Source organism: Procambarus clarkii, chromosome 33 (assembly GCF_040958095.1).
Source record: "Procambarus clarkii isolate CNS0578487 chromosome 33, FALCON_Pclarkii_2.0, whole genome shotgun sequence".
In the NCBI taxonomy this organism is placed as follows: domain Eukaryota; kingdom Metazoa; phylum Arthropoda; class Malacostraca; order Decapoda; family Cambaridae; genus Procambarus; species Procambarus clarkii.
Window position 1 is genome coordinate 27,285,218 of NC_091182.1, and position 26,353 is coordinate 27,311,570.

Below are 26,353 nucleotides of genomic sequence, written 5' to 3' on the forward strand. Positions count from 1 at the left end.
TCTTCTTTTCTCTTCGGTAGGGTGAGTAAGACCTTCCTATAGCCTCTTCTCTTTGGTAGGGTGAGTAAGACCTTTCTATAGCCTCTTCTCTTCTTTGGTAGGGTGAGTAACACCGTAGCCCGTGCTACATTGAACTTTTTGTTCCAAGTAGCGAATCTTAAACAACAAACAACACCGTTCTACAGCGCCTCCAATTCTCAAACTGTGCAGGTGATTAGTGTGGGTCCGGGTTCATGCAACAGTCAGGGGATACATATAGGAAACTTGTTCTTCTTATGAACAAATCCACAAGGGCCGTGACGAGGATTCGATTCGAAATCCACGGCCCTTGTGGATTTGTTCATTTGATTCATCACGTTATTGTGATCTCTGTGTGTGATCTTGTTCTTCTTCTCTGGTTTATGACGCTCACGTCGTGATTAAAGTGTGTAAGGGGGAAATGCAACCATTTTTTCTACCCACTGCCTCCATCACCGTAGCCTGAAAGGTGGTACCTAGGATGCAAATTTGTCATCTGAACATATATTTTATACGCGAAGATCCGAAAATTCCTTTATGACATTTTGAATGCGAGTTAAAGTCTACGGACTACGGACATAACATTTCACTTCCACCGACTTTGTGAACAAGGGCATAGTGATCATTGTCTTGTGAAGGAGGCATGCGGCCCCTGGCACACACTGACACACACACACATACACACACTGACACACAGTGTCAGTGTGTGTGGGGCCTGGTAGCCTGGTGGATAGCCGCACGACTCGTAATTCTGTGGCGCGGGTTCGATTCCCGCACCAGGCAGAAACAAATGGGCAAAGTATCTTTCATCCTGAATGCCCCTGTTATCTAACAGTAAATAGGTACCTTGGAGTTAGTCAGCTGTCACGGGCTGCTTCCTGGTGTGTGTGCGTGTGTGTGTGAAAAAAAAACTTGTAGTAAGTAACAGTTGATTGAGTGACAGTTGAGAGGCGGGCCGAAATAACAGAGCTCAACCCCCGCAAGCACAACTAGGTGAATACAACTAGGTGAACTAGGTGAATACACACATACACACAATTCTGTTTATAAATATCAATAAATTTGACACCTTGAGCACTGACAATGTTTTAAAGATCCTGTATCTGACAATATTATTTATTCTTTGACAATTTGATATATATTCGGTAGCCTGGATTTATTTAATAATTGGCACTGGTAAATATGTAAATCTTAGCTTTACCAATATTAAATATGTAAAGCTTAGCATTACCAATATTTAAAAAAAATTATAATATTTAATACTGCAAATTCTAGATACTTACAAATGTAAATGCCTGCCTAAGCTTCTGCTAGCAAAGATATATGTAGTTTTATTAACGTTTTCACTGACATATAGATCATGAAGGATCGAACCCTGCACACTGGCTAACACATTGTGCAGTTATACGGTACTAAATCGTTATCTTAAATGCCATTAGAAAGATAGAGTTATAAGCACTATTATGAATCCGTCACGTAGACTACCTCGTATAGGAGACCAAAGATACACTTGTTTTAATTGTTTCTTGAACGAAGCGCACCCGACTGCTGGTAGCTGCGAATTCTCGAAGATCAATGTTGATCAAATCTATACATGATTATAAACATATATGTTTTGTCGCCAGCAAAACAGATATATTATTAATTTTAAAGTTTTAATCTTTTTCAATCATTACAAGTCGAAATTTGTCTCTATGTGAAATGTTAATCATTCGGGAAGTTAATAGGCTAATAATTAGAACCGTTCTTGGCTCAAATTGTTTTGTTCATGTCAGCCTTCTTCCCGCACCAGCTGAAGGGGATGACGGTGAAGAGAGCGCGGGAGGAGGCGGCGGCGCTGATGGAGCGGCTGGAGCTGGTAGAGAAGAAGAACATGTACGGTAACCAGCTCTCTGGAGGCATGAAGAGGAAGCTGTGCCTGGCCATCGCTCTTATGGGAGACTCCAAGGTCAGTCCCAGGAGGAGGTCGGGGCAGGGAGGAACAACGGGAGGGAGAGACGGGAGTTCGAGTCCCAGTCGAAGTAGAATCAATTTGGCAGAGTTTCTGGTTTGTTTTGATTTTTTTACCTCGTGCCTCTTTTCACTCAGCAGTAAATAAGTGCCTGGGAGTTTGACAGCTGTTGTGGGCTGTAATCTGAGCTTGATCTGTCTGTCTGTCTGTCTGTCAGTCTGTCTCTGTCTCACCACCACGGTTGGTGCAGGTGGTGATCCTGGACGAGCCGAGCAGCGGGCTGGACCCCGAGTCACGCCGGTGGGTGTGGGACGTGGTGCAGGGGGAGCGGGGCCGGCGCACCATCCTCGTCACCACCCACCACATGGAGGAGGCCGACGTCCTGGGAGACCGCGTGGCCATCATGGCCTCCGGCAGGGTCGTCTGTGCCGGCTCCACACTCTTCCTCAAGAATAAGTTTGGTAAGAGAAGAGAAATCTGTCACGAGACAGATGTTTTGTTCACGTTTATGTGAAATTTTCGTCCTGAAAGATACCCTTGGCTACGTATATTGTTAATTCCAACTATTTCAATTTCCCCTACACTCAAAACATAGTTTATTTACATTTGGTTTTCACTACAGAATGTTAGGAATGATTTTCTAAGAATTATCATCGTGGCTACAACTGATAAAGCAAGCAGACCGCCAATCAGGAAGTAACAATTGAGCCCCCCCAGATGAATCCCTTGTATTACTTATTGTACATTGTAATGTTCACTACTTCATACAGGAATTGTATACATTTTTTCACCACTTTCACGTTGTTTTACCCACAAGTGCCGTTCCCTACCTGCAGGCGACGGCTACACCCTGACGGTGATGCTGTCTGAGGGAAGCAAATTGGGGGAAATAAGGAGAGAAGGTCTCCCAGCACCTCCCCGAAGCTGCCCTTCGTTCAGCCCAGCGCGGCGAAGTCACCTTCAAGCTCCCGGCCAGTACTTCACTCTTCGCCCCGCTCCTCGATGCCCTGGCCAGCCGCAAGGAGGACCTCGGGGTTACAGCATCTGGGCCTCACCCTCACCAGCATGGAGCAGGTCTTCCTCAGGTATTAAATAAGTTTTACCTAAGATGGGAGACCTCCTCCGTTCCGTCTTCGGAGCTTCAAGTATTGGGTTTGATCATTCATGACACCTTCTCAATAAGGTTTTAAAACACATTTTATTGCTGTACATCTAGAAATTTATATTTGATTTTAGACGTAGTTAGACCCAACACTTAAGCAGGAGCAGAGGGATAACAAAATGGCAAAAGGTCTTGCTTCACGCAAGCGAAGCAGCTCATATTTATACCCAATCAAACTCAGTAAACAAAATATATATGCAAATTATTTTGAGGCAATGGGGCCTGCAGTACATGTGGTGTATAGTACATGGACATGAGTACATGTGACTGTATGTCACATGAGTACATGTGACATACACGTGAACAGTAATACTTTTAGCCAGTAGTACATGCCTATTATTAATACTCTCCATAACTATATCATCAATGAATTAAGTGCCAGGGAAACATCCTCATCCGGAATATTAGAACATAAATCCCAATTTATTAATATTGTTCCTTACGCTATTTGTTCTCCGGCTACTCAGAGTTGGTGATTTGATGGAAAGATACGAGGCGCTCGATGGAGAGGCGAGCTACTCCACCAATGGGCATCTGAATGGCAACGACAATATCGGTTTTAACCTGAGTGCCACCAGTCTGCTGGGCGACCCGAGCGACCTGACTGGCGGGACCTCGAGGGACGGAGGCGATGCGTACAGCAGTCAACGCTTCCTCTTCGACAGTCAGAAGAGTAGGACGTCTTTGTAATGTTTCCTGTGTGTTTACTGGCATGATGTGGAGGAGGAGACAGACGGAGTCAGAGTCAGTCAGAGTCAGTCAGAGTCAGACGGAGTCAGACGGAGTCAGACGGAGTCAGACGGAGTCAGACGGAGTCAGACGCAGACAAACAAGACAACTAAAACGTCAGTTGTATTAACAAGCGTAGTTAGTAGACACTGGAAGGAGCCATGACAGGAAAACGGGTTTAACACCGGATGATAACAGCTTGTTAACGAGCAATCTGGGATTAGTTCAGCCAAATTTTGCATTTGTAATCTCTTGAGTTGTAATTACAGAGTTACTAAAATTATACAAGAGCCACATGTTTAAGCAGATTGCATTTATTTATATTAGGATGCGAGAAAACACAGAGAAGATGTCATATATATATAATACTTCACAATGAAAGATTCGAAACACTACGAACATTTCGCTCGACCTGTAATAAAGGTTATGGAACACTATAAACCTAGTTTTCTCTCTGGAATTAAAGGTGTAGAACACTATAAACATTACTCTCTGTAAATAACGCTGTTTATCAAGATCTTATTATCTTTCCTGCCTCCGACAGACATAGAGGCACTGCTCTCAGGAGCCAGGTTACAGAGGCAGAGGTTCAAGGCGTTCTTCGCTAAGCGAGCCATCTACAGCAGGAGGAAGTGGGTGCTCTTCGTGACCCAGGTAAGTGACCGTCGCCAAGGTGACAACTTTAATATGAATCACTTTATATCAACAATGAAATCACTTTGTATCAACAGTGCAACGTAATATGCAAGTTCACAAACTGTTTCGTAAGCAGTCAGTTTGAAAGTCTAGAGGAATCGGGACAAAGTGGCTACAGAATTAGAATTACACGACATTAACCTTGATGTTACCTTGAGGTGATTCCGGGGCTCAGCGACCCCGCGGCCCGGTCGTCGACCAGGGCCTCCTCGTTGCTGGACTGGTCAACCAGGCTGTTGGACGCGGCTGCTCGCAGCCTAACGTATAAGTCACAGCCTGGTTTATCAAAGGTATTAACATTAAAGGTATAGGTATTGAGATTAAAGCTATACAAAAATCATACCGATAAAATAAAAAATGTATTCCAGAAAAAAAAATAATCAAATTTCTCCCTCGTATCTTTTGTTGCTGACGAAGGGTCTCCTGCCCGTGGTAGTGACCGTCTTGTGTCTACTCGTGGACGCCTCCTTCACCGAAGACACCCTCAGAGAACCTCCTCTCGTCCTGAGCCCCACCATGTACCCGTACTCGATCTCCTACGTCCTCGCCTCCTCCAGGCACCAGGGCCTCTCTGACGCTTACCAGTCGCTCTTCCACAACCCTTACGAGGTACTGACACAGGGGAGAATGGTGGTACCTTCAAGGGGGAAGTTCACGTCAGCGCCCCCTATCATCTAGCCTCATATTTTTCCCACGCATCAAAAGGTTCACCCAGTAACTACCACAAAATCACCTCTCCATTCATAGCATTTACAAATAATAATAATTATACTCGGACAACGCAATTCTGGTGATTACTATTGTTAATTACCATTGGTTATATAAATGGCTTTCATTCATAAGCCATTCATGTATTCATTCATTCATTCTTGTTCGTATATGTCTATACATGGTCATCATTGAGACATCTGATCACAGCTTTATACACTTTCATTCATAACTCTGTCTCTTGTTATTGTTGTATTTGTATATATGCTAAGAGAAGTCAATTTTAGTTCATTGCTGCTACTAATGTCATGGATACCAGCGGTAGTTATTAATACCAGTTGTAGTCATTGATGGCTGCTGTAGTCATTGGTGACAGCTGTAGTCATTGGTGACAGCTGTAGTCATTGATGGCTGCTGTAGTCATTGATGGCTGCTGTAGTCATTGATGGCTGCTGTAGTCATTGATGGCTGCTGTAGTCATTGGTGCCAGCCACAGACATTGGTGCCAACAACAGGCATACACCAATAAATGTTATTGTCGATTGAACTCTTGAAAAAATACGACGCTCTTATTCTGTGGCCCGTTGATGTTTACCACAAGAACGAGTTTACCGTCTCATGTTATATAGGGGTTTACTCCCTTATTAAGTTTACTGCTAGACTCCAGGCCTAATGGGTATACATTTTCCTCTGTTTTCCAGGTGTATACCACAGACAACATGACTCAGTCTCTTCTCCACGAAGCTGAAGAGAATCTCTTCCGGTATCGGGAGAACAATGTGTGTTCTGTAAGTAGAACGTTCTTCATTGCTGAAAACAAGTGTTGGGAGGGGGGAGACTAGCGTACACAAGCTAGATAGATACCGAGGTCGCTTGTACATAGCTAGATAGATAACGAGGTCGCTTGTACACAGCTAGATTGATAACGAGGTCGCTTGTACACAGCTAGATAGATAACGAACACGCTTGTACACAGCTAGATAGATAACGAGGTCGCTTGTACACAGCTAGATAGATAACGAGGTCGCTTGTACACAGCTAGATAGATAACGAGGTCGCTTGTACACAGCTAGATAGATAACGAGGTCGCTTGTACACAGCTAGATAGATAACGAGGTCGCTTGTACACAGCTAGATAGATAACGAGGTCGCTTGTACACAGCTAGATTGATAACGAGGTCGCTTGTACACAGCTAGATAGATAACGAACACGCTTGTACACAGCTAGATAGATAACGAGGTCGCTTGTACACAGCTAGATAGATAACGAGGTCGCTTTTACACAGCTAGATAGATAACGAGGTCGCGGCCCGGTCGAGGACCGGGCCGCGGGGACACTAAAGCCCCCGAAATCATCTCAAGATAACCTCAAGATAACCTTCCCTGCTCAACAACCTAGGCCTAACCTAACCATCACCACCGACAGGCAGAGTTCCTGGACGTGGGAACATCAACAGCGCTGCGGGTGCTGTACCAGTCAGTGCCCTACCACACACCAGGCGTCAGCGCCTCCCTCGTCACCAACGCGCTCCTCAGGTTCGCAACCAACTCCACCCGACACTCCATCACCACCTCCAATCGTCCCTTACCTCCAAACAGAACGGTGAGAGCACTACGGTTTTCTGTACGTGTTTGTGCTGGTATCTAAGACAACTTGGTTGGATTGAATTTATATTATTTAGTAATTATTTTTGTCATAATTATTTATGTTTGATAGTGGAAGATGAAGAGCAGCAACGCGCCCGGGAGCGCCCTGGTGTATGCTATGGTGATGCCTCTCGCCCTGGCCTTCCTCTCCGCCTCCTTCTTGGTCTTCCCCCTCCAGGAGCGGGAGACCAAAGCCAAGCAGGTAATCTCCTCTAGCCACGTCTCTGGCGCCTCACCTTCCACAAGTACTGTACCTTTGTGGTTTTATTTTTTGTTTAGAGGGAAGTAGAAATGAGTAAGATTTATCCCATGGAGCTTTAAAAGAGGTTATAACATGGGTAATGTTAGAGGAATTGAAACTACGTAATTATGGGAGAAAATAAAGTAAGTTAATCGGACACTTTAGGTGATCGAGGTGTCTGAAAGATGTTAGCTAATTCTCTCCCATCTCGAGCAGTGTTGAAGTAATTGTGTGCACGTTTGAGGCTAATAGCGGGCCATCCGGCAGGTACATAACATGCTGTTGTTGTTGTTAAAGATTCGCTACCTGGAACAAAGTTCCAAGTAGCACGGGCTATGGTGAGCCCGTAGGGTACACAACTCTTACACGTACCCGGAAATCATTAGGGCGGATGTTATTACATTACGGATGTTAGCTCATGTTAAGCTTTACTTATGGTTCCTCCCCAGGTGGTAACTAACACAGGTTCCTCCACCAGGTGCAGGTGATGACAGGGGCGTCAGTGGGCGTCCTCTGGGTCACCACCTTCCTCTGGGACTATCTGACCTACTTCATCTCAGCAGCCGTCGTCTTCATCGTCTTCATGACCTTTGACACGAAGCATTACTTCACCACCGACAGTGCTCCAGGTAATGTTCACTAACGCAACGAAGCCTTCTTGCAAGTCATTGGCGATTGTCTTCCTGTCTTGTTGCAGCATGAAGGTGATTCATTGTTTTTCTTCCTTCTTACAGCATGAAATTATTGTATTTCTGTTGTCGTGACGTGGAGCGGTAGGCTTATAGTCATCATGCTTCTACGTGAAGCGTTTTGTTTCCTTAATGTGCTGTGGCATGAAGCATCTTGTCATCTTAAGATGTTTGCAACATGGAAGGTCTCGTCTTCTGACCATGTTGCAACGTGTGGCTTAAGATATTCATCAGTAACCTAGTAATTTGGTCCAAGTTTGCCTTTCAAATACCAGCAAGTCTCTGGGGGGGGGGAGGCGTCGCCAGCACCAGTGGTACCTGGCTATACACCAATCTTAGGCTTGGGAGTGTACGTGGAAGCCAGACCCGTTTTGGCAATGAAAAGTTGTTAGCCAATGACAGACTACTTTAGTGTACCTTTATACAAAAGATTCTTCTCTTTCCATCTCGTATTGTATCACTGTATTCTAGACCTTAGCATCCCACAGACAACATCTCTCTCCATCTCTTGTTGTGTAAGCCTCAGCATCCCTGAAACAAAGCAGTTTCTGGCACAGCATCTTCTTCAATTAAGTCTAATCTCAGTCTTGGTGTTTATCTACAAGTAAATTGATTTGCTAATTTAAAAAAGAATGACCTCTTTTTTTGGTGTGTTATTTATCATTTAGAGAAGTTATTTATCTATCCAGACATTTATATAAATACAGTAATATTTTGTTTTATCTGTGTGTCTTGTGTTGCTATTGGATCACTAATATATTTTCTTTATTATACTATGGGCGTTCGAACAAGTAGATTTTCTCTGATTAGTTTATATATAAGTTTATAACTTCGTAAATTAGAAAGTCTGCAGATGAGCAAGCTAAGTTAAGAGGACCAAGATGTGGGGTTGGAAGCTCCTTCACAACACCAAGACAGGCTGAGAGCGGCAACACATTGTGACACTGTGTTTCCTCACCAGGTGTGCTACATAGCCTTCCCGGCTTGGTGCCTTCTTTGATAGTTACTTCCTTGTCAGGTGCGTTGATTGTGATGCTGGTGATGTACGGCTGGGCCAGCATCCCTATGGCTTATGTCTTCAGCTTCCCCTTCCAGACTGCTGCCTCAGGCTTCGCTGTCCTCGCTCTCGTCAACATTGTTGCTGGTAGGTGGGAGTTGTTTCTTTCACCCTATGCCCCTGTTACCTAGCAGTAAAATAGGTACCTGGGTGTTAGTCAGCTGTCACGGGCTGCTTCCTGGGGGTGGAGGCCTGGTCGAGGACCGGGCCGCGGGGACACTAAAAAGCCCCGAAATCATCTCAAGATAACCTCAAGATAAAGATAGGTGGAACACCTTAGTAGATATTGTCCAGGGACTGTTTTCACTAACTAGGTTGAAACATATACAACCTTCATGAAGTCCCACTACTAACCGGCGTGATCAAGAGAGCTGTTGTGGGTTGCAGGCATGATCATCACGACAGCATGTGTGGGCGCTCAACCTGTCGGCGCAGCCCTCGCTTCTCATCCTCAGTGATGCTCTTAACTGGGCCGTTTCTCTCATCCCAACCTTCCCAGCATCCATGGTCAGTGATGCTCTTCTACAAGCTTGTCGAGACACATATACATATATATATATATATATATATATATATATATATATATATATATATATATATATATATATATATATATATATATATATATATATATATATATATATATATATATATATATAATCTTTGAATACTTTATTCATTGTGTTTTCATTGAAATACTTTGATTTATTGACTAATAAGTGAATATTACTACGAGACTATTGCTATCTTGACACTACTATTGACATAATCTTTACTTCTACTACATTACATCTATACCTGTATACATACACACCTGTATTACATTTCAACACACCTGTATGACATTTCTACACACCTGCATGACATTTCTACACACCTGCAGGGGTTTATGCACCTGGTGAACACAAGTGCCTACAACTCTCAGTGTGACCTCTTCAACGCCACAGTGAAGGATGAACTGTGTTCCAGTCTGGTTCAGTACCTCCCCACGAACGCCTTCGTGAAGTGCTGCCGTGAGTCATGCTTCAGGGAGCCTTGTCTCTCTCTCTTGCTTCAGGGAGACTTGTGTGTCTCTCTTTCTTGCTTCAGGGAAACTTGTGTGTGTCTCTCTCTCTTGCTTCAGGGAGACTTGTGTCTCTGTCTCTTGCTTCAGGGAGTCTTGTGTCTCTCTCTCTTGCTTCAGGGAGACTTGTGTGTGTCTCTCTCTCTTGCTTCAGGGAGACTTGTGTCTCTGTCTCTTGCTTCAGGGAGCCTTGTGTGAAGGCTCCCTGACTCTTGCTTCAGGGAGTCTTGTCTCTGTCTCTCTCAAGGCTTTGTGGTTATGTGGAAGAAGCAAGCAGATACAGACACACAGGGAGAGCGATGGTATTGACCCCGAGGCCAATACCTGTACTAAACATATTGGCTTGGCTTGGCTTGGCTTGGCGGTATATTTTGATGATTACTTACTGTGTGACCTGTGACCTGTGACCTGTATATGTGACCTGTTAAGTCAATGCTTTGACCTGTGTGTGTGTGTGTGTGTGTGTGTGTGTGTGTGTGTGTGTGTGTGTGTGTGTGTGTGTGTGTGTGTGTGTGTGTGTGTGTGTGTGTGTGTGTGTGAGACCATCTGTAGGTCAGTACATTTGAACATTGTTTGGTCTGGAGGCTTAGATAATGAATTATCGTGTGTTTGTTCTGTAGCTCAGTGTATTGACCTTGTGTGTTGTCCTGCTAGAGTCCTAAACTGCATCTTGCTGGCCACTGTGTTGATCTAGAGTTCCGAAATCTGTGTATTTTGTTCGCCATCGTATTAGACTAATGTATGCTACTTGGAAGGAGGGATATAATAGCGAAGTGTATGGCCTTCCTCCAGCACACTGTGAGGAGGTCGGCTACAGGACGTGCTTCGAGAAGAGGTCGTACTTCGTGCTGGACCAGCACGGCATGGCGCCCGACCTGCTGACTCTCCTGGTCAATGGGTTCATCTTCCTGGCACTCCTGGTCGTCATCGAGATGGACTCCGGCAGGATGTTTTCGTGAGTGGCTCCTGTTACCTATCGTACGTTACGGCTCGTGATCCTACAGCAGCCAAACTTTAATAAGTCTAGGGATACGACACAACTGCTGTTCTCAATAGCGAATCACCAGTATAACCCCTTGAATTGGTAATGAGCATAAAATAGAATCTTCATAGGACTGAAGAATAAAGACTAAGCATATATATCATTTATATTAAATAAATCTCAAAGGCAAACAGATGATTATATGGTCACAATATATCACATTAAAAATATCACTGTAACTTCCAGACATTAAATCAATACTAAGAATAATTATATGGCTAGAATAAAAGAATGACTTAACTCCAACAAGTGTTATCTCCCCGGTTTCTGCTCAGCTACTGAACTCCAATATGAGAGTCAAAAAACACATTGCCTTGCCCCGCGAATAAATTGCCAAAGTTACAATATTTATTATTTCAACAATGGAGCACTATATTGTGACAAGAGTAATCTTAAACTAACTTAATGAATAATTAGTACATATTGATATAGACAACAAAAGTACGTGTTTCTTTACATAGTAATTAAAATATGCATACAGAATAGCATAATGGCATGCACACCCCAGCAACGGACGATCCCACGACAATTTGCCAGATACAGTTCACTCAATTATTATTTCACTCTGTTACCCACTGATGATCACATATAAATCATTAGTTCCCGTGGGAAAACTGATCACACAAAGAAATAAACAATCATTCCCACGATACGCTGGGCCTAACGCCAACACTGTAACATGAATGTGCATTTGCATAGAACATATAAGTATACAATATACATGCTTGTAATTTTCATACAATTATAAATGTACATATTAATATATTCACTTACGTATCTTATAAGGGTACGTAACACTTCCACCTCCAAGAAAAAAAATGCAATGGATTGAAGATCAATGGCATTTTTTCAGAAGTAAAAATGTTAGGTAAAAAGAAACATTTCATTTATGGTACATCAAAACTTCTTGACAAAGCATCAGCAATAACATTTTGTCTGCCTGGAATATGTTTGATTTCTACATTAAATTCCTGCAAAAACAATGACCATCGCAGAATTCGTTGGTTCTTGACTTTCATCATATTGATAAAGATAAGGGGGTTGTGGTCTGTAAATACTAACACTTTATTTCCTGATAAGTAAATCTCAAACTTCTTGATTGACAATATAAGACCCAACGCCTCCTTTTCTACCACGGAATAATTTCTCTGAGCTGCATTAAATTTTCTGGAATAGTAATACACAGGATGCTCAATCTGGTCTAAACCAACTTGAATAAGCACAGCACCTATCCCAACATCTGACGCATCAATGTGTAATATAAATGGTTTATCAAATTGGGGACTAGCAAGAATAGGTGAGGTGGACAATATGCCCTTTAGGTTCTGAAAAGCATTCTGACAATCTTGTGTCCACTGAAACTTTACTTGCTTGCGTAACAAGTTTGTCAAAGGAGCAGCTACTGTTGAAAAATTTCTACAATAACGCCTATAGTATGCACACATACCAATAAACCGTTGGACTCCTTTCTTATTGGTCAACACTGGGTAGTCCACAATGGCTTGAATCTTATCTTGTAAGGGGATAATCTTACCTTGGCCTACCTCGTGTCCAAGATAAGTTATCGTACCTCTTGCCCAACTACACTTATTCATATTTATGGTTAACTTTGCGTTTTCTAACACTGTAAACAAGTTCTTAAGGCCTAAGAGATGATCGGCCCAATTCTTACTGTACAAAACAATGTCATCAAGGTAGGCCCTACAATCTGGCACATCCTTGAGTAAGAAATTCATAAGTCTTTGAAAAGTAGCAGGTGCATTTCTCAAACCGAATGGCATGACATTAAATTCATACGCACCATCAGGTGTAACAAAAGCAGTAACCTCTCTAGCATACTCTGTTAATGGAATTTGATAATACCCTTTTGACAAATCAAGCTTACTTACATATTCGGCATGACCTATGGACTCTATACATTCTTCCAACAAGGGTAAAGGAAAAACGTCCACTGTAGTGTTCTTGTTCAGTTTCCTGTAATCCACGCACAATCTCCAGGTTCCATCTGGTTTTGGCACTAACAAACACGGAGAGCTCCAAGTACTTTGACTTGGCCGAATGAAATCATGCTGGAGCAGATATTCCACTTCTGCTTGCATAATTTTCCTCTTTTCGGGATTCACTCGGTACGGATGTTGTCGAATGGGGGTGCTGTCCAGGAGCTGAATGTCGTGTGTGATGAGGTGGGTCTGGGTAGGAACCTCCCCAAACAGAGATGTATGGTTGTCCAGCAGAACCTGGAACTCATCACGTTGTTCCTCCTGTAAATGACATAGCATCTCCCTGCCATTGGAACTGGAACTGAGAAGTGGGATATTAACAACATGTCCCTCACTATAATTATCCTCAGGTGGTAACTCTTCCCGACTAAAACAAGCTACTACACCAGGTCCAACATAAGCTTTTAATCTGTTAATGTGCACAGTCATTTGGGGTTCTGAAAGATTAGGGTTAATTAGTTTATAAGTTAGGTCTCCCACCTTGTCTACCACTTGGTAGGGTCCTGCGAACTTATGGGACATGGAAGTCCCCATACGAGGTTTCAACACCAACACCAAATCTCCGACATCAAACGACCTTAGCTTAGCCTTGAACTTCTTGTCATATCGTACTTTCATGGCTTGTTGAGTCCTTCCCAGATGTTCTTTCGCCAACTCACGAGCCCGACACAACTTAGCCTTGACCTCACTCAAGTACAATCCGCTCTGATGAACAGAGACATCTCCCAACAACTTTTCTTGTAGCATTTTAAGAGGACCTCTTACTTGGTGACCAAACACTAGTTCAAAGGGTGAACAGCCCAATGACTCTTGTAGCCCTTCTCTAGCAGCAAACAACACAAAGGGGAGATTCTCATCCCAATTACGTGGATGAGTTTCTCCTGTTGTCTTCAGCATTTGTTTCAAAGTCGGGTGGAAACGTTCAAGTCCACCTTGGCTTTGTGGATGATATGGACTGGACAATTTGTGCCGAATCCCTCGGGATTCGCAAAAAGTTCTGAAAACTTTAGAAACAAAATTTCCCCCATTATCACTCTGAATAACTCTAGGCATTCCAAACAACGAAAAGAATCTTTCAAGACACTTGATGAGATTATGAGCCTTGGTATTCCGTAGAGCATAAGCTTCAGGAAATCTAGTAGTCATACACATGAGAGTGAACAAAAACATGTTACCCGATTTAGTCTTAGGTAAAGGACCCACACAATCAATTACAACATGAGTAAATGGTTCATCAGGAACTACAATAGGTTGCAATGGTGCTCTAGGTACAGATTGATTTGGTTTACCAACAATTTGACAGGGTATACAGTTATGACAATATCTGACCACGTCTTTCTTTAACTTTGGCCAGAAAAAATATTTACTTATCTTATGGTACATATTCGTGATACCTTGATGACCTCCCATGGGGTCATCATGTGCAGCCTGCAGGACCTGCCTACGATAATCATTGGGGACAACGAGTTGGGTTCTAATCTCACAATCCTCTGAAGAGGGAGTTCCCTTGGGTCTCCACCTTCTCATCAGAAGTCGATCCTTGAAGAAGAAACCCGTCCCTTCCTCCAATGCATCAATATTATCAGGAGCCTCAGAAATACACTTACTTAAACTAGGATCAGTAGTCTGTACAACACTTAAGGGCAATGACTCAGACTCAGCAGCGAGCGGGCAAGAACCTAGTAGCTTGATCTCTTTTCCCGATTGATCAGAATAAAATGGAGTCATAGCTACTTCGGCCTCACTCTCGTCAACTGGCGCACTGGAGACAAGCGGGCAAGGTACAGATAGTTCAGCCTCCTCACCTTCACTTTCCTTGTGATTTAGGTTCGGCGGGGCTTCTACTACGGCCTCACTCTCATCATCCAGTCGAGTCATAAAAGAATCCTCAAGATCCACCTCCCACTCCTTTACTGAAGGGGTCCTGGTCTTGGGGTCAGCAACCTCAGTGAAGACAGGATTACTCTCACCTGTTTTTCCCATTGATCTAGTTACAACACAAGCAGGGTAAATAATATCATCATCTGCTTCCGGTTTAGCTAATACATTATGGGGTTTAGTTAACATGATGGGACACTTGGGCCCTACAACCATTTGGTTGCCAAAATCATTACCTAGAATAATGTCTACCCCAGGAATGGGCAGTTGTTTACTTACACCAACATTACACCATCCTGAAGTATATTTAGAATCAAGGTTAACTTGCAATAAGGACACTGGTTGCACACTACCGGCAATACCCTGGAGAAGCACAACTTCACCCAGATCTCGGGTGTCAACATCATCAAGTACCTTCTGGGTAATAAGAGACTGTGAAGCTCCAGTATCACGGAGTAATTGAACAGTCTTATGTCTACCATTAGTACATAATAAGGTACCTGTGGACATATAGGGTTTGAATTCAGCCATCCAATTGGGACTGACTGTAATACATGAAGAATTAATAGGTTGCACTCCTTTACTCATAATAAGACCAGTTGGTCGGAGTTCAGGATGCAAACTAAAACATGAAGAAATCACATGCCCCCTTCTCTTACAATGGGTACAATGTTTGACAGTGGACACACTGGTATAACCAACTGCCGGTTTAGAATTAGCATTACTAGGCTTAGATGATCCTGGCAATGGAGTAACCATCTTAGGGTTAGTAAGAGAAGAGTTCACGGGAGTAACTGTCGCACCAGGAGGAGACTTATACTGATAAGGAGTACGGTGAGCATTGAAATTTACTCTACGACTAGACTTAGGTGAAGTGGCCATAAACGGGGCCTTAGTCAGCAACTCATGCTCATCCGCGAGCTTTGACAGCTCATCAATATCGGTTACATTCTTTTGTTCTGCCATAAAAGTAGACAACTGGTCTGGAAGACAGGACAATACTTCTTCCATTATGAGAAGATTCTTTAGAGCATCAAAATCAGTGACTGCAAGTGACTTTAACCATCTGTTGCAAAAATTCGTCTTCTGACGAGTAAAATCGGCTATTGTCTGATCCTTGATTCTCCTTAGGTTCCTGAACTTTTGCCTGTGTGCCTCTGGATTTAGCTGGTATGCATTGAGGATGCTTTTCTTTACAAAGTCATAATCAAAACTATGAGCGTCAGGTAGGGATGTGAAAACCTCCTGACTACGCCCCTTGAATTGAGACTGCATAATGGCTACCCACTGATCCCTTGGCCAGTTCATACTGATGGCAATTTTATTAAAATGTGCAAAGAAAACCTCAGGATCTTCCTCATTGAACTTGGGCAACTCTATATACTTATTCATCCTGATGGGATTATTATCACTATTTGTTGAAACATTACTAGTATTTCCATGCCCAGCTGCCATACGCTGTGATTCAAGCCTGAAGTTAGTGTCAGCCATTTGTTGTTGAATCTCTAATTGCCTAGTTTGTTCCTCGGCTTGTTGCTTCTTTGTGGCTTCTATTTGCAACTGTACCGCAATTTCTAAACGCCTAGTCTCTAGCTCCCTTTGCTGAGCTTCAGCCTCTAATATTTGCTGTTGCTGTTGAGCTTCAATCTCTCTTTGACGAGCTTCAGCCTCTAATATTTTCTGTTCTTTTTGAGCTTCAAGCTCTAATTGGCGAGCTTCTAACTCAAGACGCTTTAACGTCATCTGATCACTCGACTCCTCTCTTAACTCCTCTAGAATTTCTTCACCTAACCCCCCATTCTCAACAAAATGCGTCACAATGACTTTCAATATTTGGGCTTTAACCATTCTATTGCTGGCGGTCAAATCCAAATGATTTGCCATTTGTATTAACTCAGTCTTTTTAAGGTTCTGAATCCCTTCAAAGTCTGGGTGAGCCACCAACGCTGCAACTTTCTCCTCCATCGTTACTAACACTTGGCACTTGATTCACAAAATTAATTAACACAATGGCACTGCACTACACTTCACTGTAAAATTGTCACCACACTGAAAATTTGCTTGGCCTCACTGCACAAACAAAATATATAGGATGACTTACCTCAAAATCGTGAAACGTTGTTACTTGACACACAGGAAGGCTTGCTTGGCACATGGAATAGTTCTTAAGAAACACACAGAGACACTTGACACACTGGTACCTAGGAAGGCAAGGTTAGATTAGCATAGTTAAGTTAAAAATGGGACAATATTTCCCGGCACAGGCCCCCATAACTCTTTGTTACCTATCGTACGTTACGGCTCGTGATCCTACAGCAGCCAAACTTTAATAAGTCTAGGGATACGACACAACTGCTGTTCTCAATAGCGAATCACCAGTATAACCCCTTGAATTGGTAATGAGCATAAAATAGAATCTTCATAGGACTGAAGAATAAAGACTAAGCATATATATCATTTATATTAAATAAATCTCAAAGGCAAACAGATGATTATATGGTCACAATATATCACATTAAAAATATCACTGTAACTTCCAGACATTAAATCAATACTAAGAATAATTATATGGCTAGAATAAAAGAATGACTTAACTCCAACAAGTGTTATCTCCCCGGTTTCTGCTCAGCTACTGAACTCCAATATGAGAGTCAAAAAACACATTGCCTTGCCCCGCGAATAAATTGCCAAAGTTACAATATTTATTATTTCAACAATGGAGCACTATATTGTGACAAGAGTAATCTTAAACTAACTTAATGAATAATTAGTACATATTGATATAGACAACAAAAGTACGTGTTTCTTTACATAGTAATTAAAATATGCATACAGAATAGCATAATGGCATGCACACCCCAGCAACGGACGATCCCACGACAATTTGCCAGATACAGTTCACTCAATTATTATTTCACTCTGTTACCCACTGATGATCACATATAAATCATTAGTTCCCGTGGGAAAACTGATCACACAAAGAAATAAACAATCATTCCCACGATACGCTGGGCCTAACGCCAACACTGTAACATGAATGTGCATTTGCATAGAACATATAAGTATACAATATACATGCTTGTAATTTTCATACAATTATAAATGTACATATTAATATATTCACTTACGTATCTTATAAGGGTACGTAACAGCTCCCTCCTCCCTTCCCCGTCTGATGATCAGGGCCGTTGTCAACACCAGACTGCTGGTGTTGATGCCATCCGTCTGGTGCCGATCAGACTGGTGTTGACAACGGCCCTGATCGGCCGAAACGTTCATCTTTCTTTTCCATTTCTCTGTGGATTTTCCGCATACAAATGATCACTGTTTCGTGATCGTCAATATATATATATATGCCGTTTTTTATCATTTCTTTGTGTATATTGTGTTGACGTGCCTCACTGGCGCTGTGTATCACTCAGATATTTCATAGCTGCGTCAGCAGTCAGCTGTATCAGCTGCTAGTTACAGTAGCTCATGCTTCCTATCTACCTACTTCCCTATTCTGAAAAGTGTATGTGTATTATTTGATCACTGTGCCACGCTTGAAGTACCCCTAGGAACAAGATACAGCCCCCGGTCCATTGTGTACCAGGTGGATGATACAGTACCCCCTAGTCCATTCTGTTCCTCCCGTCATCAAGTGGAGAGTGAGTACCTCAGCCCACTGTGTGTATCATCCGTCTCCAGGTGGATGCTGCAGGTGGTTCCGTCCGTCTCCAGGTGGGTGCTGCAGGATCAGGACAGCGACGATCAGGATCAGGACAGCGACGTTGCTGCCGAAGCTGTGCTGGTCGAGGCTATGATGAAGCGGCGCAAGGCAGCAGCCGATCAGAGTGAGCACAGGTCGTGGTGGCTCAGACTGGCTGGCACTGCCGCTGATTAATTGTTATAGTTCTGATTGGTAAATAGTGCTTTAGAGTATCGCTAGGGGGATTGCTAGTGATCCTGAGCGGCTGCTAGTGGTCCTGAGTGGTTGGTAATTGTCCCTCACAAGAATATCGGATGGGAGAGCGTATGTGAGGAAGACATGTGCGAATATATGGAAGCGAAGCGTGTGTATGGAAGCGGTGTATGAGTGAGTATGAGTATGAGTGAGTATGAGAATGAGTGAGACAACTTGTGTACCCTCCTCAGGAAAGAGATCTAAAATCAACCACCAAGAGTTAGTATACATGAGCTTCAATGTCCTGTTGTGTAAAATTAAATAAATTCATGTTTGAAGAAGTTGTGTTTGCAGATTTGGTCGACAACGCCACACTGTTGGTGAGTGGTCTGTCGAAGCGGTTCCTGGCCTCCAGCCGTCCAGCCGTCGGCGGCATCACCTTCAGGGTGGCGAGGGGGGAGTGTCTGGGCCTGCTGGGGGTCAACGGGGCAGGCAAGACCACCACCTTCAGGATGCTGACGGGGGACGAGAAGCCGTCCGGAGGAGACGCCATGATTGGTAACATTTCCCTTCAGAGTAACACGCAAACGGTGAGCTGCGTATGTGTGTGTGTGTGTGTGTGTGTGTGTGTGTGTGTGTGTGTGTGTGTGTGTGTGTGTGTGTGTGTGTGTGTGTGTGTGTGTGTGTGTGTGTGTGAAATGGGGGTTTGTTTACTAGTTTTTATCTATGGGAATAATCATTTTTTCATACTGAAAGAATTTTTTTTTGGCTGCACTTTCACACTTCCTAAAACTTTGTCAATATCTAGTCTTTAGGTTATTTTCTGCTGGTAACCCCTCACTCGCTCCGTCTTGCATCTATTTTATTTTCCCACTCAGTTTACTGCCAATCACATGTCTCTATGTTCCATTTATCTGAACGTACTGAGTGCCACACTCTGCCTAGTGGAAGACGGGCACAAAAAGCCGGCGGCTTCTGAGAATTTTTTCTAGCTGAATTTCGATTTGAAGTAATTTCTTCGTATTTAAAAGATTCCGGAAGAATTCTGTCTAGATCCCAGGAGTTTCTTCCCACGTGACGTGTGAAGAAACTGGAGAGAATTTTTTAAATTTTTAACTAAATGTTTTCTTTTGAATTACGACTAATTTTGCGACTATCATAAGGTTCTTCCGTTACAGTTTGTGCAGCAGATAGGATACTGCCCTCAGTTTGATGCTGTCTTGGGGGAGCTCACCGGAATAGAAATGCTGACGCTCGTTGGTAGACTACGAGGAGTCAGCGAAGGTCGCATGAAACACACCGTTCAATCTCTGGTATCTCTTGTGGGCCTGACGGAGTGCGCCAAGCGGCCCTCCTCCACATATTCCGGCGGTAACCGTAGGAAGCTGTCGACAGCCATGGCGCTCGTGGGGTCGCCTCCGCTGGTGTTCTTGGACGAACCCACCTCGGGAGTGGACCCAGCCTCGCGCCGGAAGGTGTGGACGGCCGTCAGGCAAGCCGTCAACAATGGCCAGAGTGTGGTCCTCACCAGCCACTCCATGGAAGAGTGCGAGGCTCTCTGCAACCGCATAGTCATCATGTCTCGAGGGACTCTGCGTTGTGTGGGAACGAGCGGACACCTGAAGGCCAAGTTCGGTCAGGGATACAGCTTGCAGGTGAAGCTGAGGACGTATTCCCAAAGCGAACTGAGGCAGGTTGATGGCGAGGCTGTATATGAAAGCAAGGTGGCAGAACTGAAGGACATCATCAGGTACCATCTACCTGGAGCCAATCTTACTGATCATCACAAGGTGAGAAGCTGTCTTAAACCCTATATATACTCACTGCTAGGACTGATCGTAGGCCTATACATCATTTTCTTAGATAACTTGTTACTAACACTTCAAGATATGAATTCCTATATCCGCTTCGCCTTATTTCGAATATTTATTCACGGATTTCGAGGCTTAGGATTCCTGCTATAGTATTGACCTCAAATATTGCCTATCATCATCATTCACATTGAGAGAGGGATTGGGCTGACCAAGCTTTGGGAGTCAAAGCTGAAAGAAATTTGATCATTTCCTAAGGGGATTAAGGCTTCGGATTGACGTCAACTTTCGCTACTAAAAAATTAAGCATAGCACTGGTTTTGTTATCATTGTGGCCAAGGACCTATTTCATGATGTTGAAACTTGTCTCTCTATATATATTAAGGGCGTTAATTTCTACCATTTTATATTAGTCGATGATAAATATCATTTTCTTTACCTTCGTTCAGTCACATTTTCTTTAATTTTAGTGTATATTATGGGGTAAACTACGGGAGAAATACGAGAGCCGGACCAAAAATATTAATAACATTCTCTATTGTGTGGACAGAAAGTCTGTGTATATATATATACTTTAATTTTGTATCGAAGTCCCTCACTGACCACGGATACAACCTACAACAGTTGCTTAACTCCTTTAACTATTTACGGTTCGGTGAAAGGAAACTTGCCGAACCATTTTTATGTCCGGGTATCGAACCCGGCTCCCTCAGATATATATAAATATATATGGACGTATATAAACCTACGACTACTTAACAACTTTCAGACAATGTTGGCCTTCAGAGTTCCAAGCAACATTTCATGGGGCCAGATCTTCAAGGTGATGGAGGCGCTGAAGACGGGGCGCGACCCTAGCGTCTCGGGAAGCCTGACTCCTGCTGCTGCTGCTTCAGCGTCCACGTCCCTGGTGGAGGATTATGCCGCCTCGGACACCTCCCTGGAGCAGGTCTTCCTCTCCTTCGCCAGAGAGGCGGCGCAGATGACCCCGGAGTTTAAAATCCCCACCGAGCTCATAACCAGGTTCTGAGGCCCGGCCGTGCCTCTCCTCTCATAATTATCGCTTTAATATTTGGTGGGTATTAATTCACATTATTTAACATAATCACAGCACCTACCTGTAGTGCTAATCCATTATTTTTTTTTACTGAATGAATTGGCAGTTAATATTCTCACCAGCGCAGCCAAGTAGGAGTCAACGCGGCGTTGGGGAACTACAATTTCTAGTCACTGAATTACGTTAGAGTTGCTCAGGTGATTTATACATTTATAAGCAAATTAGCATTGATAAGTTGGATTTTAGATCGTGTTTCGCTAATGGAGTTATTTCTCTCACCGGTATTGCTTATGCCAGTGGTTTCTAAGATTGTTTCTCGTTCCCCCTTTTTAACCATGGTCTTACCTGTGGACCCCAGAAAAAACGTACTCACCTATGGACCCCAGAAACAACGTTCTCACCTGTGGACCCCAGAAACAACGTTCTCACCTGTGGACCCCCAGTAACGGGGGTTGCCAACTTGGTCACGTTACCTAAACACACCACAGGAGCTGAAAGGGAAGAAAGCAGTAAACGAATTCCCCAGTTGACAGGATTGACCTTAAAAAAAAAATAGTTGCTGTGACAACTGACGGTGCAGCACCCAGCATGATCGGTACAGAAGTAGGCTTTGTAAATGTGTTTGATAAATATGTTGGGCATCCACTGGTAGGCTTTCATTGTAATTTACACACGGGGGCCCCTTGTGTGCCAAAGCTGGCCTTGAGGAACTTGAAGTGATAAACTGTAACAAAGATAATTAATTATATTTATGCGCATTCTTTGATAAATAGAAAGGAAAAAAAATCCAGAATTAACTGAGCGAGGTGAATTCGGCGTACACAGGACTACTTGTGTACAATAATGCCTTGTTACTTTAGTAGTGTTTCCGTCCTTAAATGATTTGTTGAGTGAGTGAAAATTGCCCATTTTATGACGAATGAAAATGTTCTTCTCAGGAGTTATGTGATGTGTGGATTTGTTGAATGATACTTTTTCACAGATTTCTCACATTTAAATGACTTCAACATCAAATTACAAGCCTCTGGCAAAACCTTGTTATGGTTGATGACGTAAAAGCCTTTGAAACCAATCAGAAAACTTTTAAACGTTATATCAACAATGACATTTTTAAATGTTTCTCAAGCCTAAAAAAAAAGTGACAGATCTTGAAATTCATGAAAATATAGATATTCAGAGCCCATAAATGCAATTTTTGAGCATCGTCGATTCAACTGTTGATAAATTTTCCTGAAGATTTCCTAAATTCAGGTTATTTGAAGAAACTGCAAACGTCATAAGAGTGCTAGACAGTGCAACATTAAACAATCTAAATTTGAAAATGTTGCAGTAGATTCATTTGGATTATATTGAGATGCAATTCATTTACACAGCGGTTCAATTTGAAGGCAAACAAATGTATCGATTTAAGAGCTGAACTAGAACATGTTGAAAGAGATCGGTTAATGACTGAATTACCGCAGACAATAGTAAAAATAATGTTTTGAAACTTTAGAATTCCATTCCAGAAACTTTAATGTTTCAAACATCTCGTAATGGTTGTTTCAACAGTATTTTCGTTGAAATATGCGATTCATCATTTTTATTGAGGAACTTTCTCAAGATTATAGGAGTAGACTTGCTGATGAAACTATTGCTACTTTACTGGCTCTAGTAAAGCGAAAAACTCTTTAGTAAAACACTTAGTAAAGAGCAAAACTCAAAGCAATAAAACAATCGTAGCTCAAAACAATCAAATACGAGCATATGAAATATATCATCACTTGTGCACCTGCAAAAGTCTCATTGAAAGTAAAAAAAAAAAAAAAATCATAATATGAACGAAAGTTTATAATTTAACATTTACATTTCTCATTGCTACTTATAAGGTCAAATATTATTGTAAATTGTTATTTTTCAATTGCCTTTGTTAAAAAAGTGAATATTAATAATATTTTTACTGCCTTCCTCAAAAGCTTCCATTTTCCATGTTGAATTGTCAACATGGACAACATGGACTCCTTGAAACTCTTCCATAAAGTCCACCACATTTGAATCCAGTATACCAGAGTGTAGCCAGAATTGGGTCACTGATTATATTGCATTAAGTTGATTGAATGCGCCAGCCAAGAAGTGCAGACGCCACGAGCTGGTCCCTACAACACAGCGGCAACAGAGTTGAGCGAACCATTGTCACCCAGAGAAATGCAAGCGGTGAGTGTGAGCCGTCACACGCCAGCAGTGTGTCGGTGACCATTGTGTGAGGCGAGGGAAGTGCTCTTTCATAGTTCTCCGTGGGAGATTTTACCTCAAATCTGTATAGGAGTCATGAAGATTCCGAACCTATACTCTGGGTACTCCCGAACAAGCGCCTTGCATCACTGCACCACGACTTGGTCAAAAACATTGGGACGAGCGTGTCGCGGGCGTGAAGCAGCTGGACAGCTACCCACAACAGCTCTGTGTGTCCAGTCTACCCACAGAGATGTTGAGTGCGTCATGGTATAAGAGATGCGGGCTGCCCCACTTTAACCTCTCATTGTTATTGTTGTATTGTCATTCAGTGCACAGCTCTGTGATTAGTCAGTGACTCTTACCTGCACAGGTCTGAGCGGACAGCGTTCTGGGGTCGTCGACATAAGAGCCCGGGTTCAATTCCCGGTTGAGGCAGAAACAAATGGCCAGTTCTTTGACCTGATGTCTCTGTTCACCTAGAATTAAATAGGTTCCTGGGTGCTAAACAACTGCTACGGGCTGCATCCTGGGAATGTGTGTGTGTGAGAGAGAGAAATATATGTAGTAAATCTGCAAGAGGAAAATAGGTCTGGAGTCAGAATATAAAACAATCGACAGTTAGAAAGGCGGGGTCCAGGAGCTATAGAAGTTCGATTCTGCAGACACAAATAGTAAACACACACACACAAAATGTATGTTAAAGGGAGCCGGTCGGCCGAGCGGACAGCACGCTTTGCTTGTGATCCTGTGGTCCTGGGTTCGATCCCAGGCGCCGGCGAGAAACAATGGGCAGAGTTTCTTTCACCCTATGCCCCTGTTACCTAGCAGTAAAATAGGTACCTGGGTATTAGTCAGTTGTCACAGGCTGCTTCCTGGGGGTGGAGGCCTGGTCGAGGACCGGGCCGCGGGGACACTAAAAAGCCCCGAAATCATCTCAAGATACCATATTGAATAATGTGTTTTTCCTCTCCTCTGGTACAGACGTACGTGCGTGCGCGGGCACGTAACCTTGAGGTACGTGCGCGGGCACGTACTCACCTGTGTGGGCAGCACACAGAGGCGACAGGTGAGCAAACACAGGTGGGAATAAGCAACACTGTCTGCTGCTACACACTGTGTAGCTGAAGCAAATATACGAATCAACAACTCATTAAAAATAATCAAGTAAAGATAAGCAATAACAACAAGCAAATCAAAGGTAACACATCGTCCGGAGAGTTCAGGGGCCAGATTCACGAAAGCACTTACGAACCTGTATCTCTTTTCTCAATCTTTGGCAGCTTTGTTTAACAAATATTAAATAGTTAATGAGCTCCGAAGCACCAGTAGCTTGTTAATAACAATAACAACAGATGAATGGGAAGATTTCATGCTCGTAAACTGTTTAATAAATGTAACCAAAGCCGTCAAAGATTAAGGAAAGATGTACACGTTCGTAAGTACTCGCGTAACTGCTTCGTGAATCTGGCCCCTGGTCACGCATGCGCCAACGAGGGTTAAACTGCTATTTTGTTTACCTGGTGTGGACGAGGCCGGGCACCCGACTCCCGCAGGCGCTGACGGAGGAGGAGGACGAGGCTACGACGCCTCCCAGGGTGAACACAGCAGCTGAGGGAGGTGAGGAAGGTAGTTGGAACACGGGGAGACCACGCATGTGTTGGGTAGGGGAGAGAAGGTAGGAACCCTGGAAGGGAACTGAGGACAATCGAAGGAGGATTTGATAAAGGGCAAAGAGAGAGAGAGAGATTGGAACATGTAATATTATAGTGGAAAGTGGGATGAGGTAAAAGAACGGGGAGGAACAGAAAACGGAAGATTGGAGACTAAATAACCTTGAGGATCCAGCGTTGGCCTTCTGGTCAGAGCTTCAGCATAATTATGACAAAGAATGTCCAGCTTACCATGAGCGGAGCAAACTTAGAAACATTAACCAGGAGTCTGGCAAGCCAAGAGTCAACAGGTGGACATCCATGCTATGAAACAACTGTAAACAATTCAAGTTAAACCGTTCGCAGCTATAACAGCAACACTGTTGGACATAGCTTGATAATCTTCGCCTCCTTATCCTCATTACTAGCCAAGAATACCTTAGAATGTAACCACCTTGCCTTAGAATCCAGTAAAAGGCAGCCAATAGCCTCATATATCATAAACTATTTAATCAACTGATGAGAATTCCCTCTCCTGAAGGTCTTCTAGAGAGACGCCTTAAGATGCCATGTGAAGATAATAAGCCGGAATAATGTGAAGTGAGCAGAACAATGTTAACAGAAATTAAACGAACAGAAACAATTCTCTCTGTAGTAATGGATATCTTTTGTCTGATAATGTCGTGACTGGCATAGACGTTTCCACAGCTCGATTACAAGGCGACAGATATCTGGTAATTTAATTTGTGTGGAGAATTAGTTCGCAATATATGTTGTGTGTGTGTGTGTGTGTGTGACAAGGTCATACACTAGAGTGACTAAGAGGATTACATATTAGGCTAAAAAAAAAGTAGA

General features: G+C 43.1%; 1 protein-coding gene across 1 annotated transcript in view; it reads left to right on the plus strand.

Moving 5' to 3' along the window:
* LOC123765246 (phospholipid-transporting ATPase ABCA3) overlaps positions 1-23,566 on the plus strand; it is a 39,892-nt gene extending 16,326 nt beyond the window's left edge. The window contains 21 exon segments of the mRNA XM_045753744.2: positions 1,811-1,966; positions 2,220-2,430; positions 2,806-2,864; positions 2,866-3,006; positions 3,008-3,054; positions 3,599-3,804; positions 4,405-4,514; positions 4,974-5,165; positions 5,966-6,052; positions 6,691-6,867; positions 6,982-7,113; positions 7,631-7,781; positions 8,860-8,985; positions 9,286-9,305; positions 9,307-9,405; positions 9,782-9,911; positions 10,754-10,916; positions 18,572-18,717; positions 19,122-19,357; positions 19,946-20,557; positions 21,348-23,566. Coding sequence (XP_045609700.2) covers positions 1,811-1,966; positions 2,220-2,430; positions 2,806-2,864; positions 2,866-3,006; positions 3,008-3,054; positions 3,599-3,804; positions 4,405-4,514; positions 4,974-5,165; positions 5,966-6,052; positions 6,691-6,867; positions 6,982-7,113; positions 7,631-7,781; positions 8,860-8,985; positions 9,286-9,305; positions 9,307-9,405; positions 9,782-9,911; positions 10,754-10,916; positions 18,572-18,717; positions 19,122-19,357; positions 19,946-20,557; positions 21,348-21,608 — 3,462 coding nt within the window. The 3' untranslated portion in view covers positions 21,609-23,566.
* Positions 23,567-26,353: the final 2,787 nt, after the last annotated feature.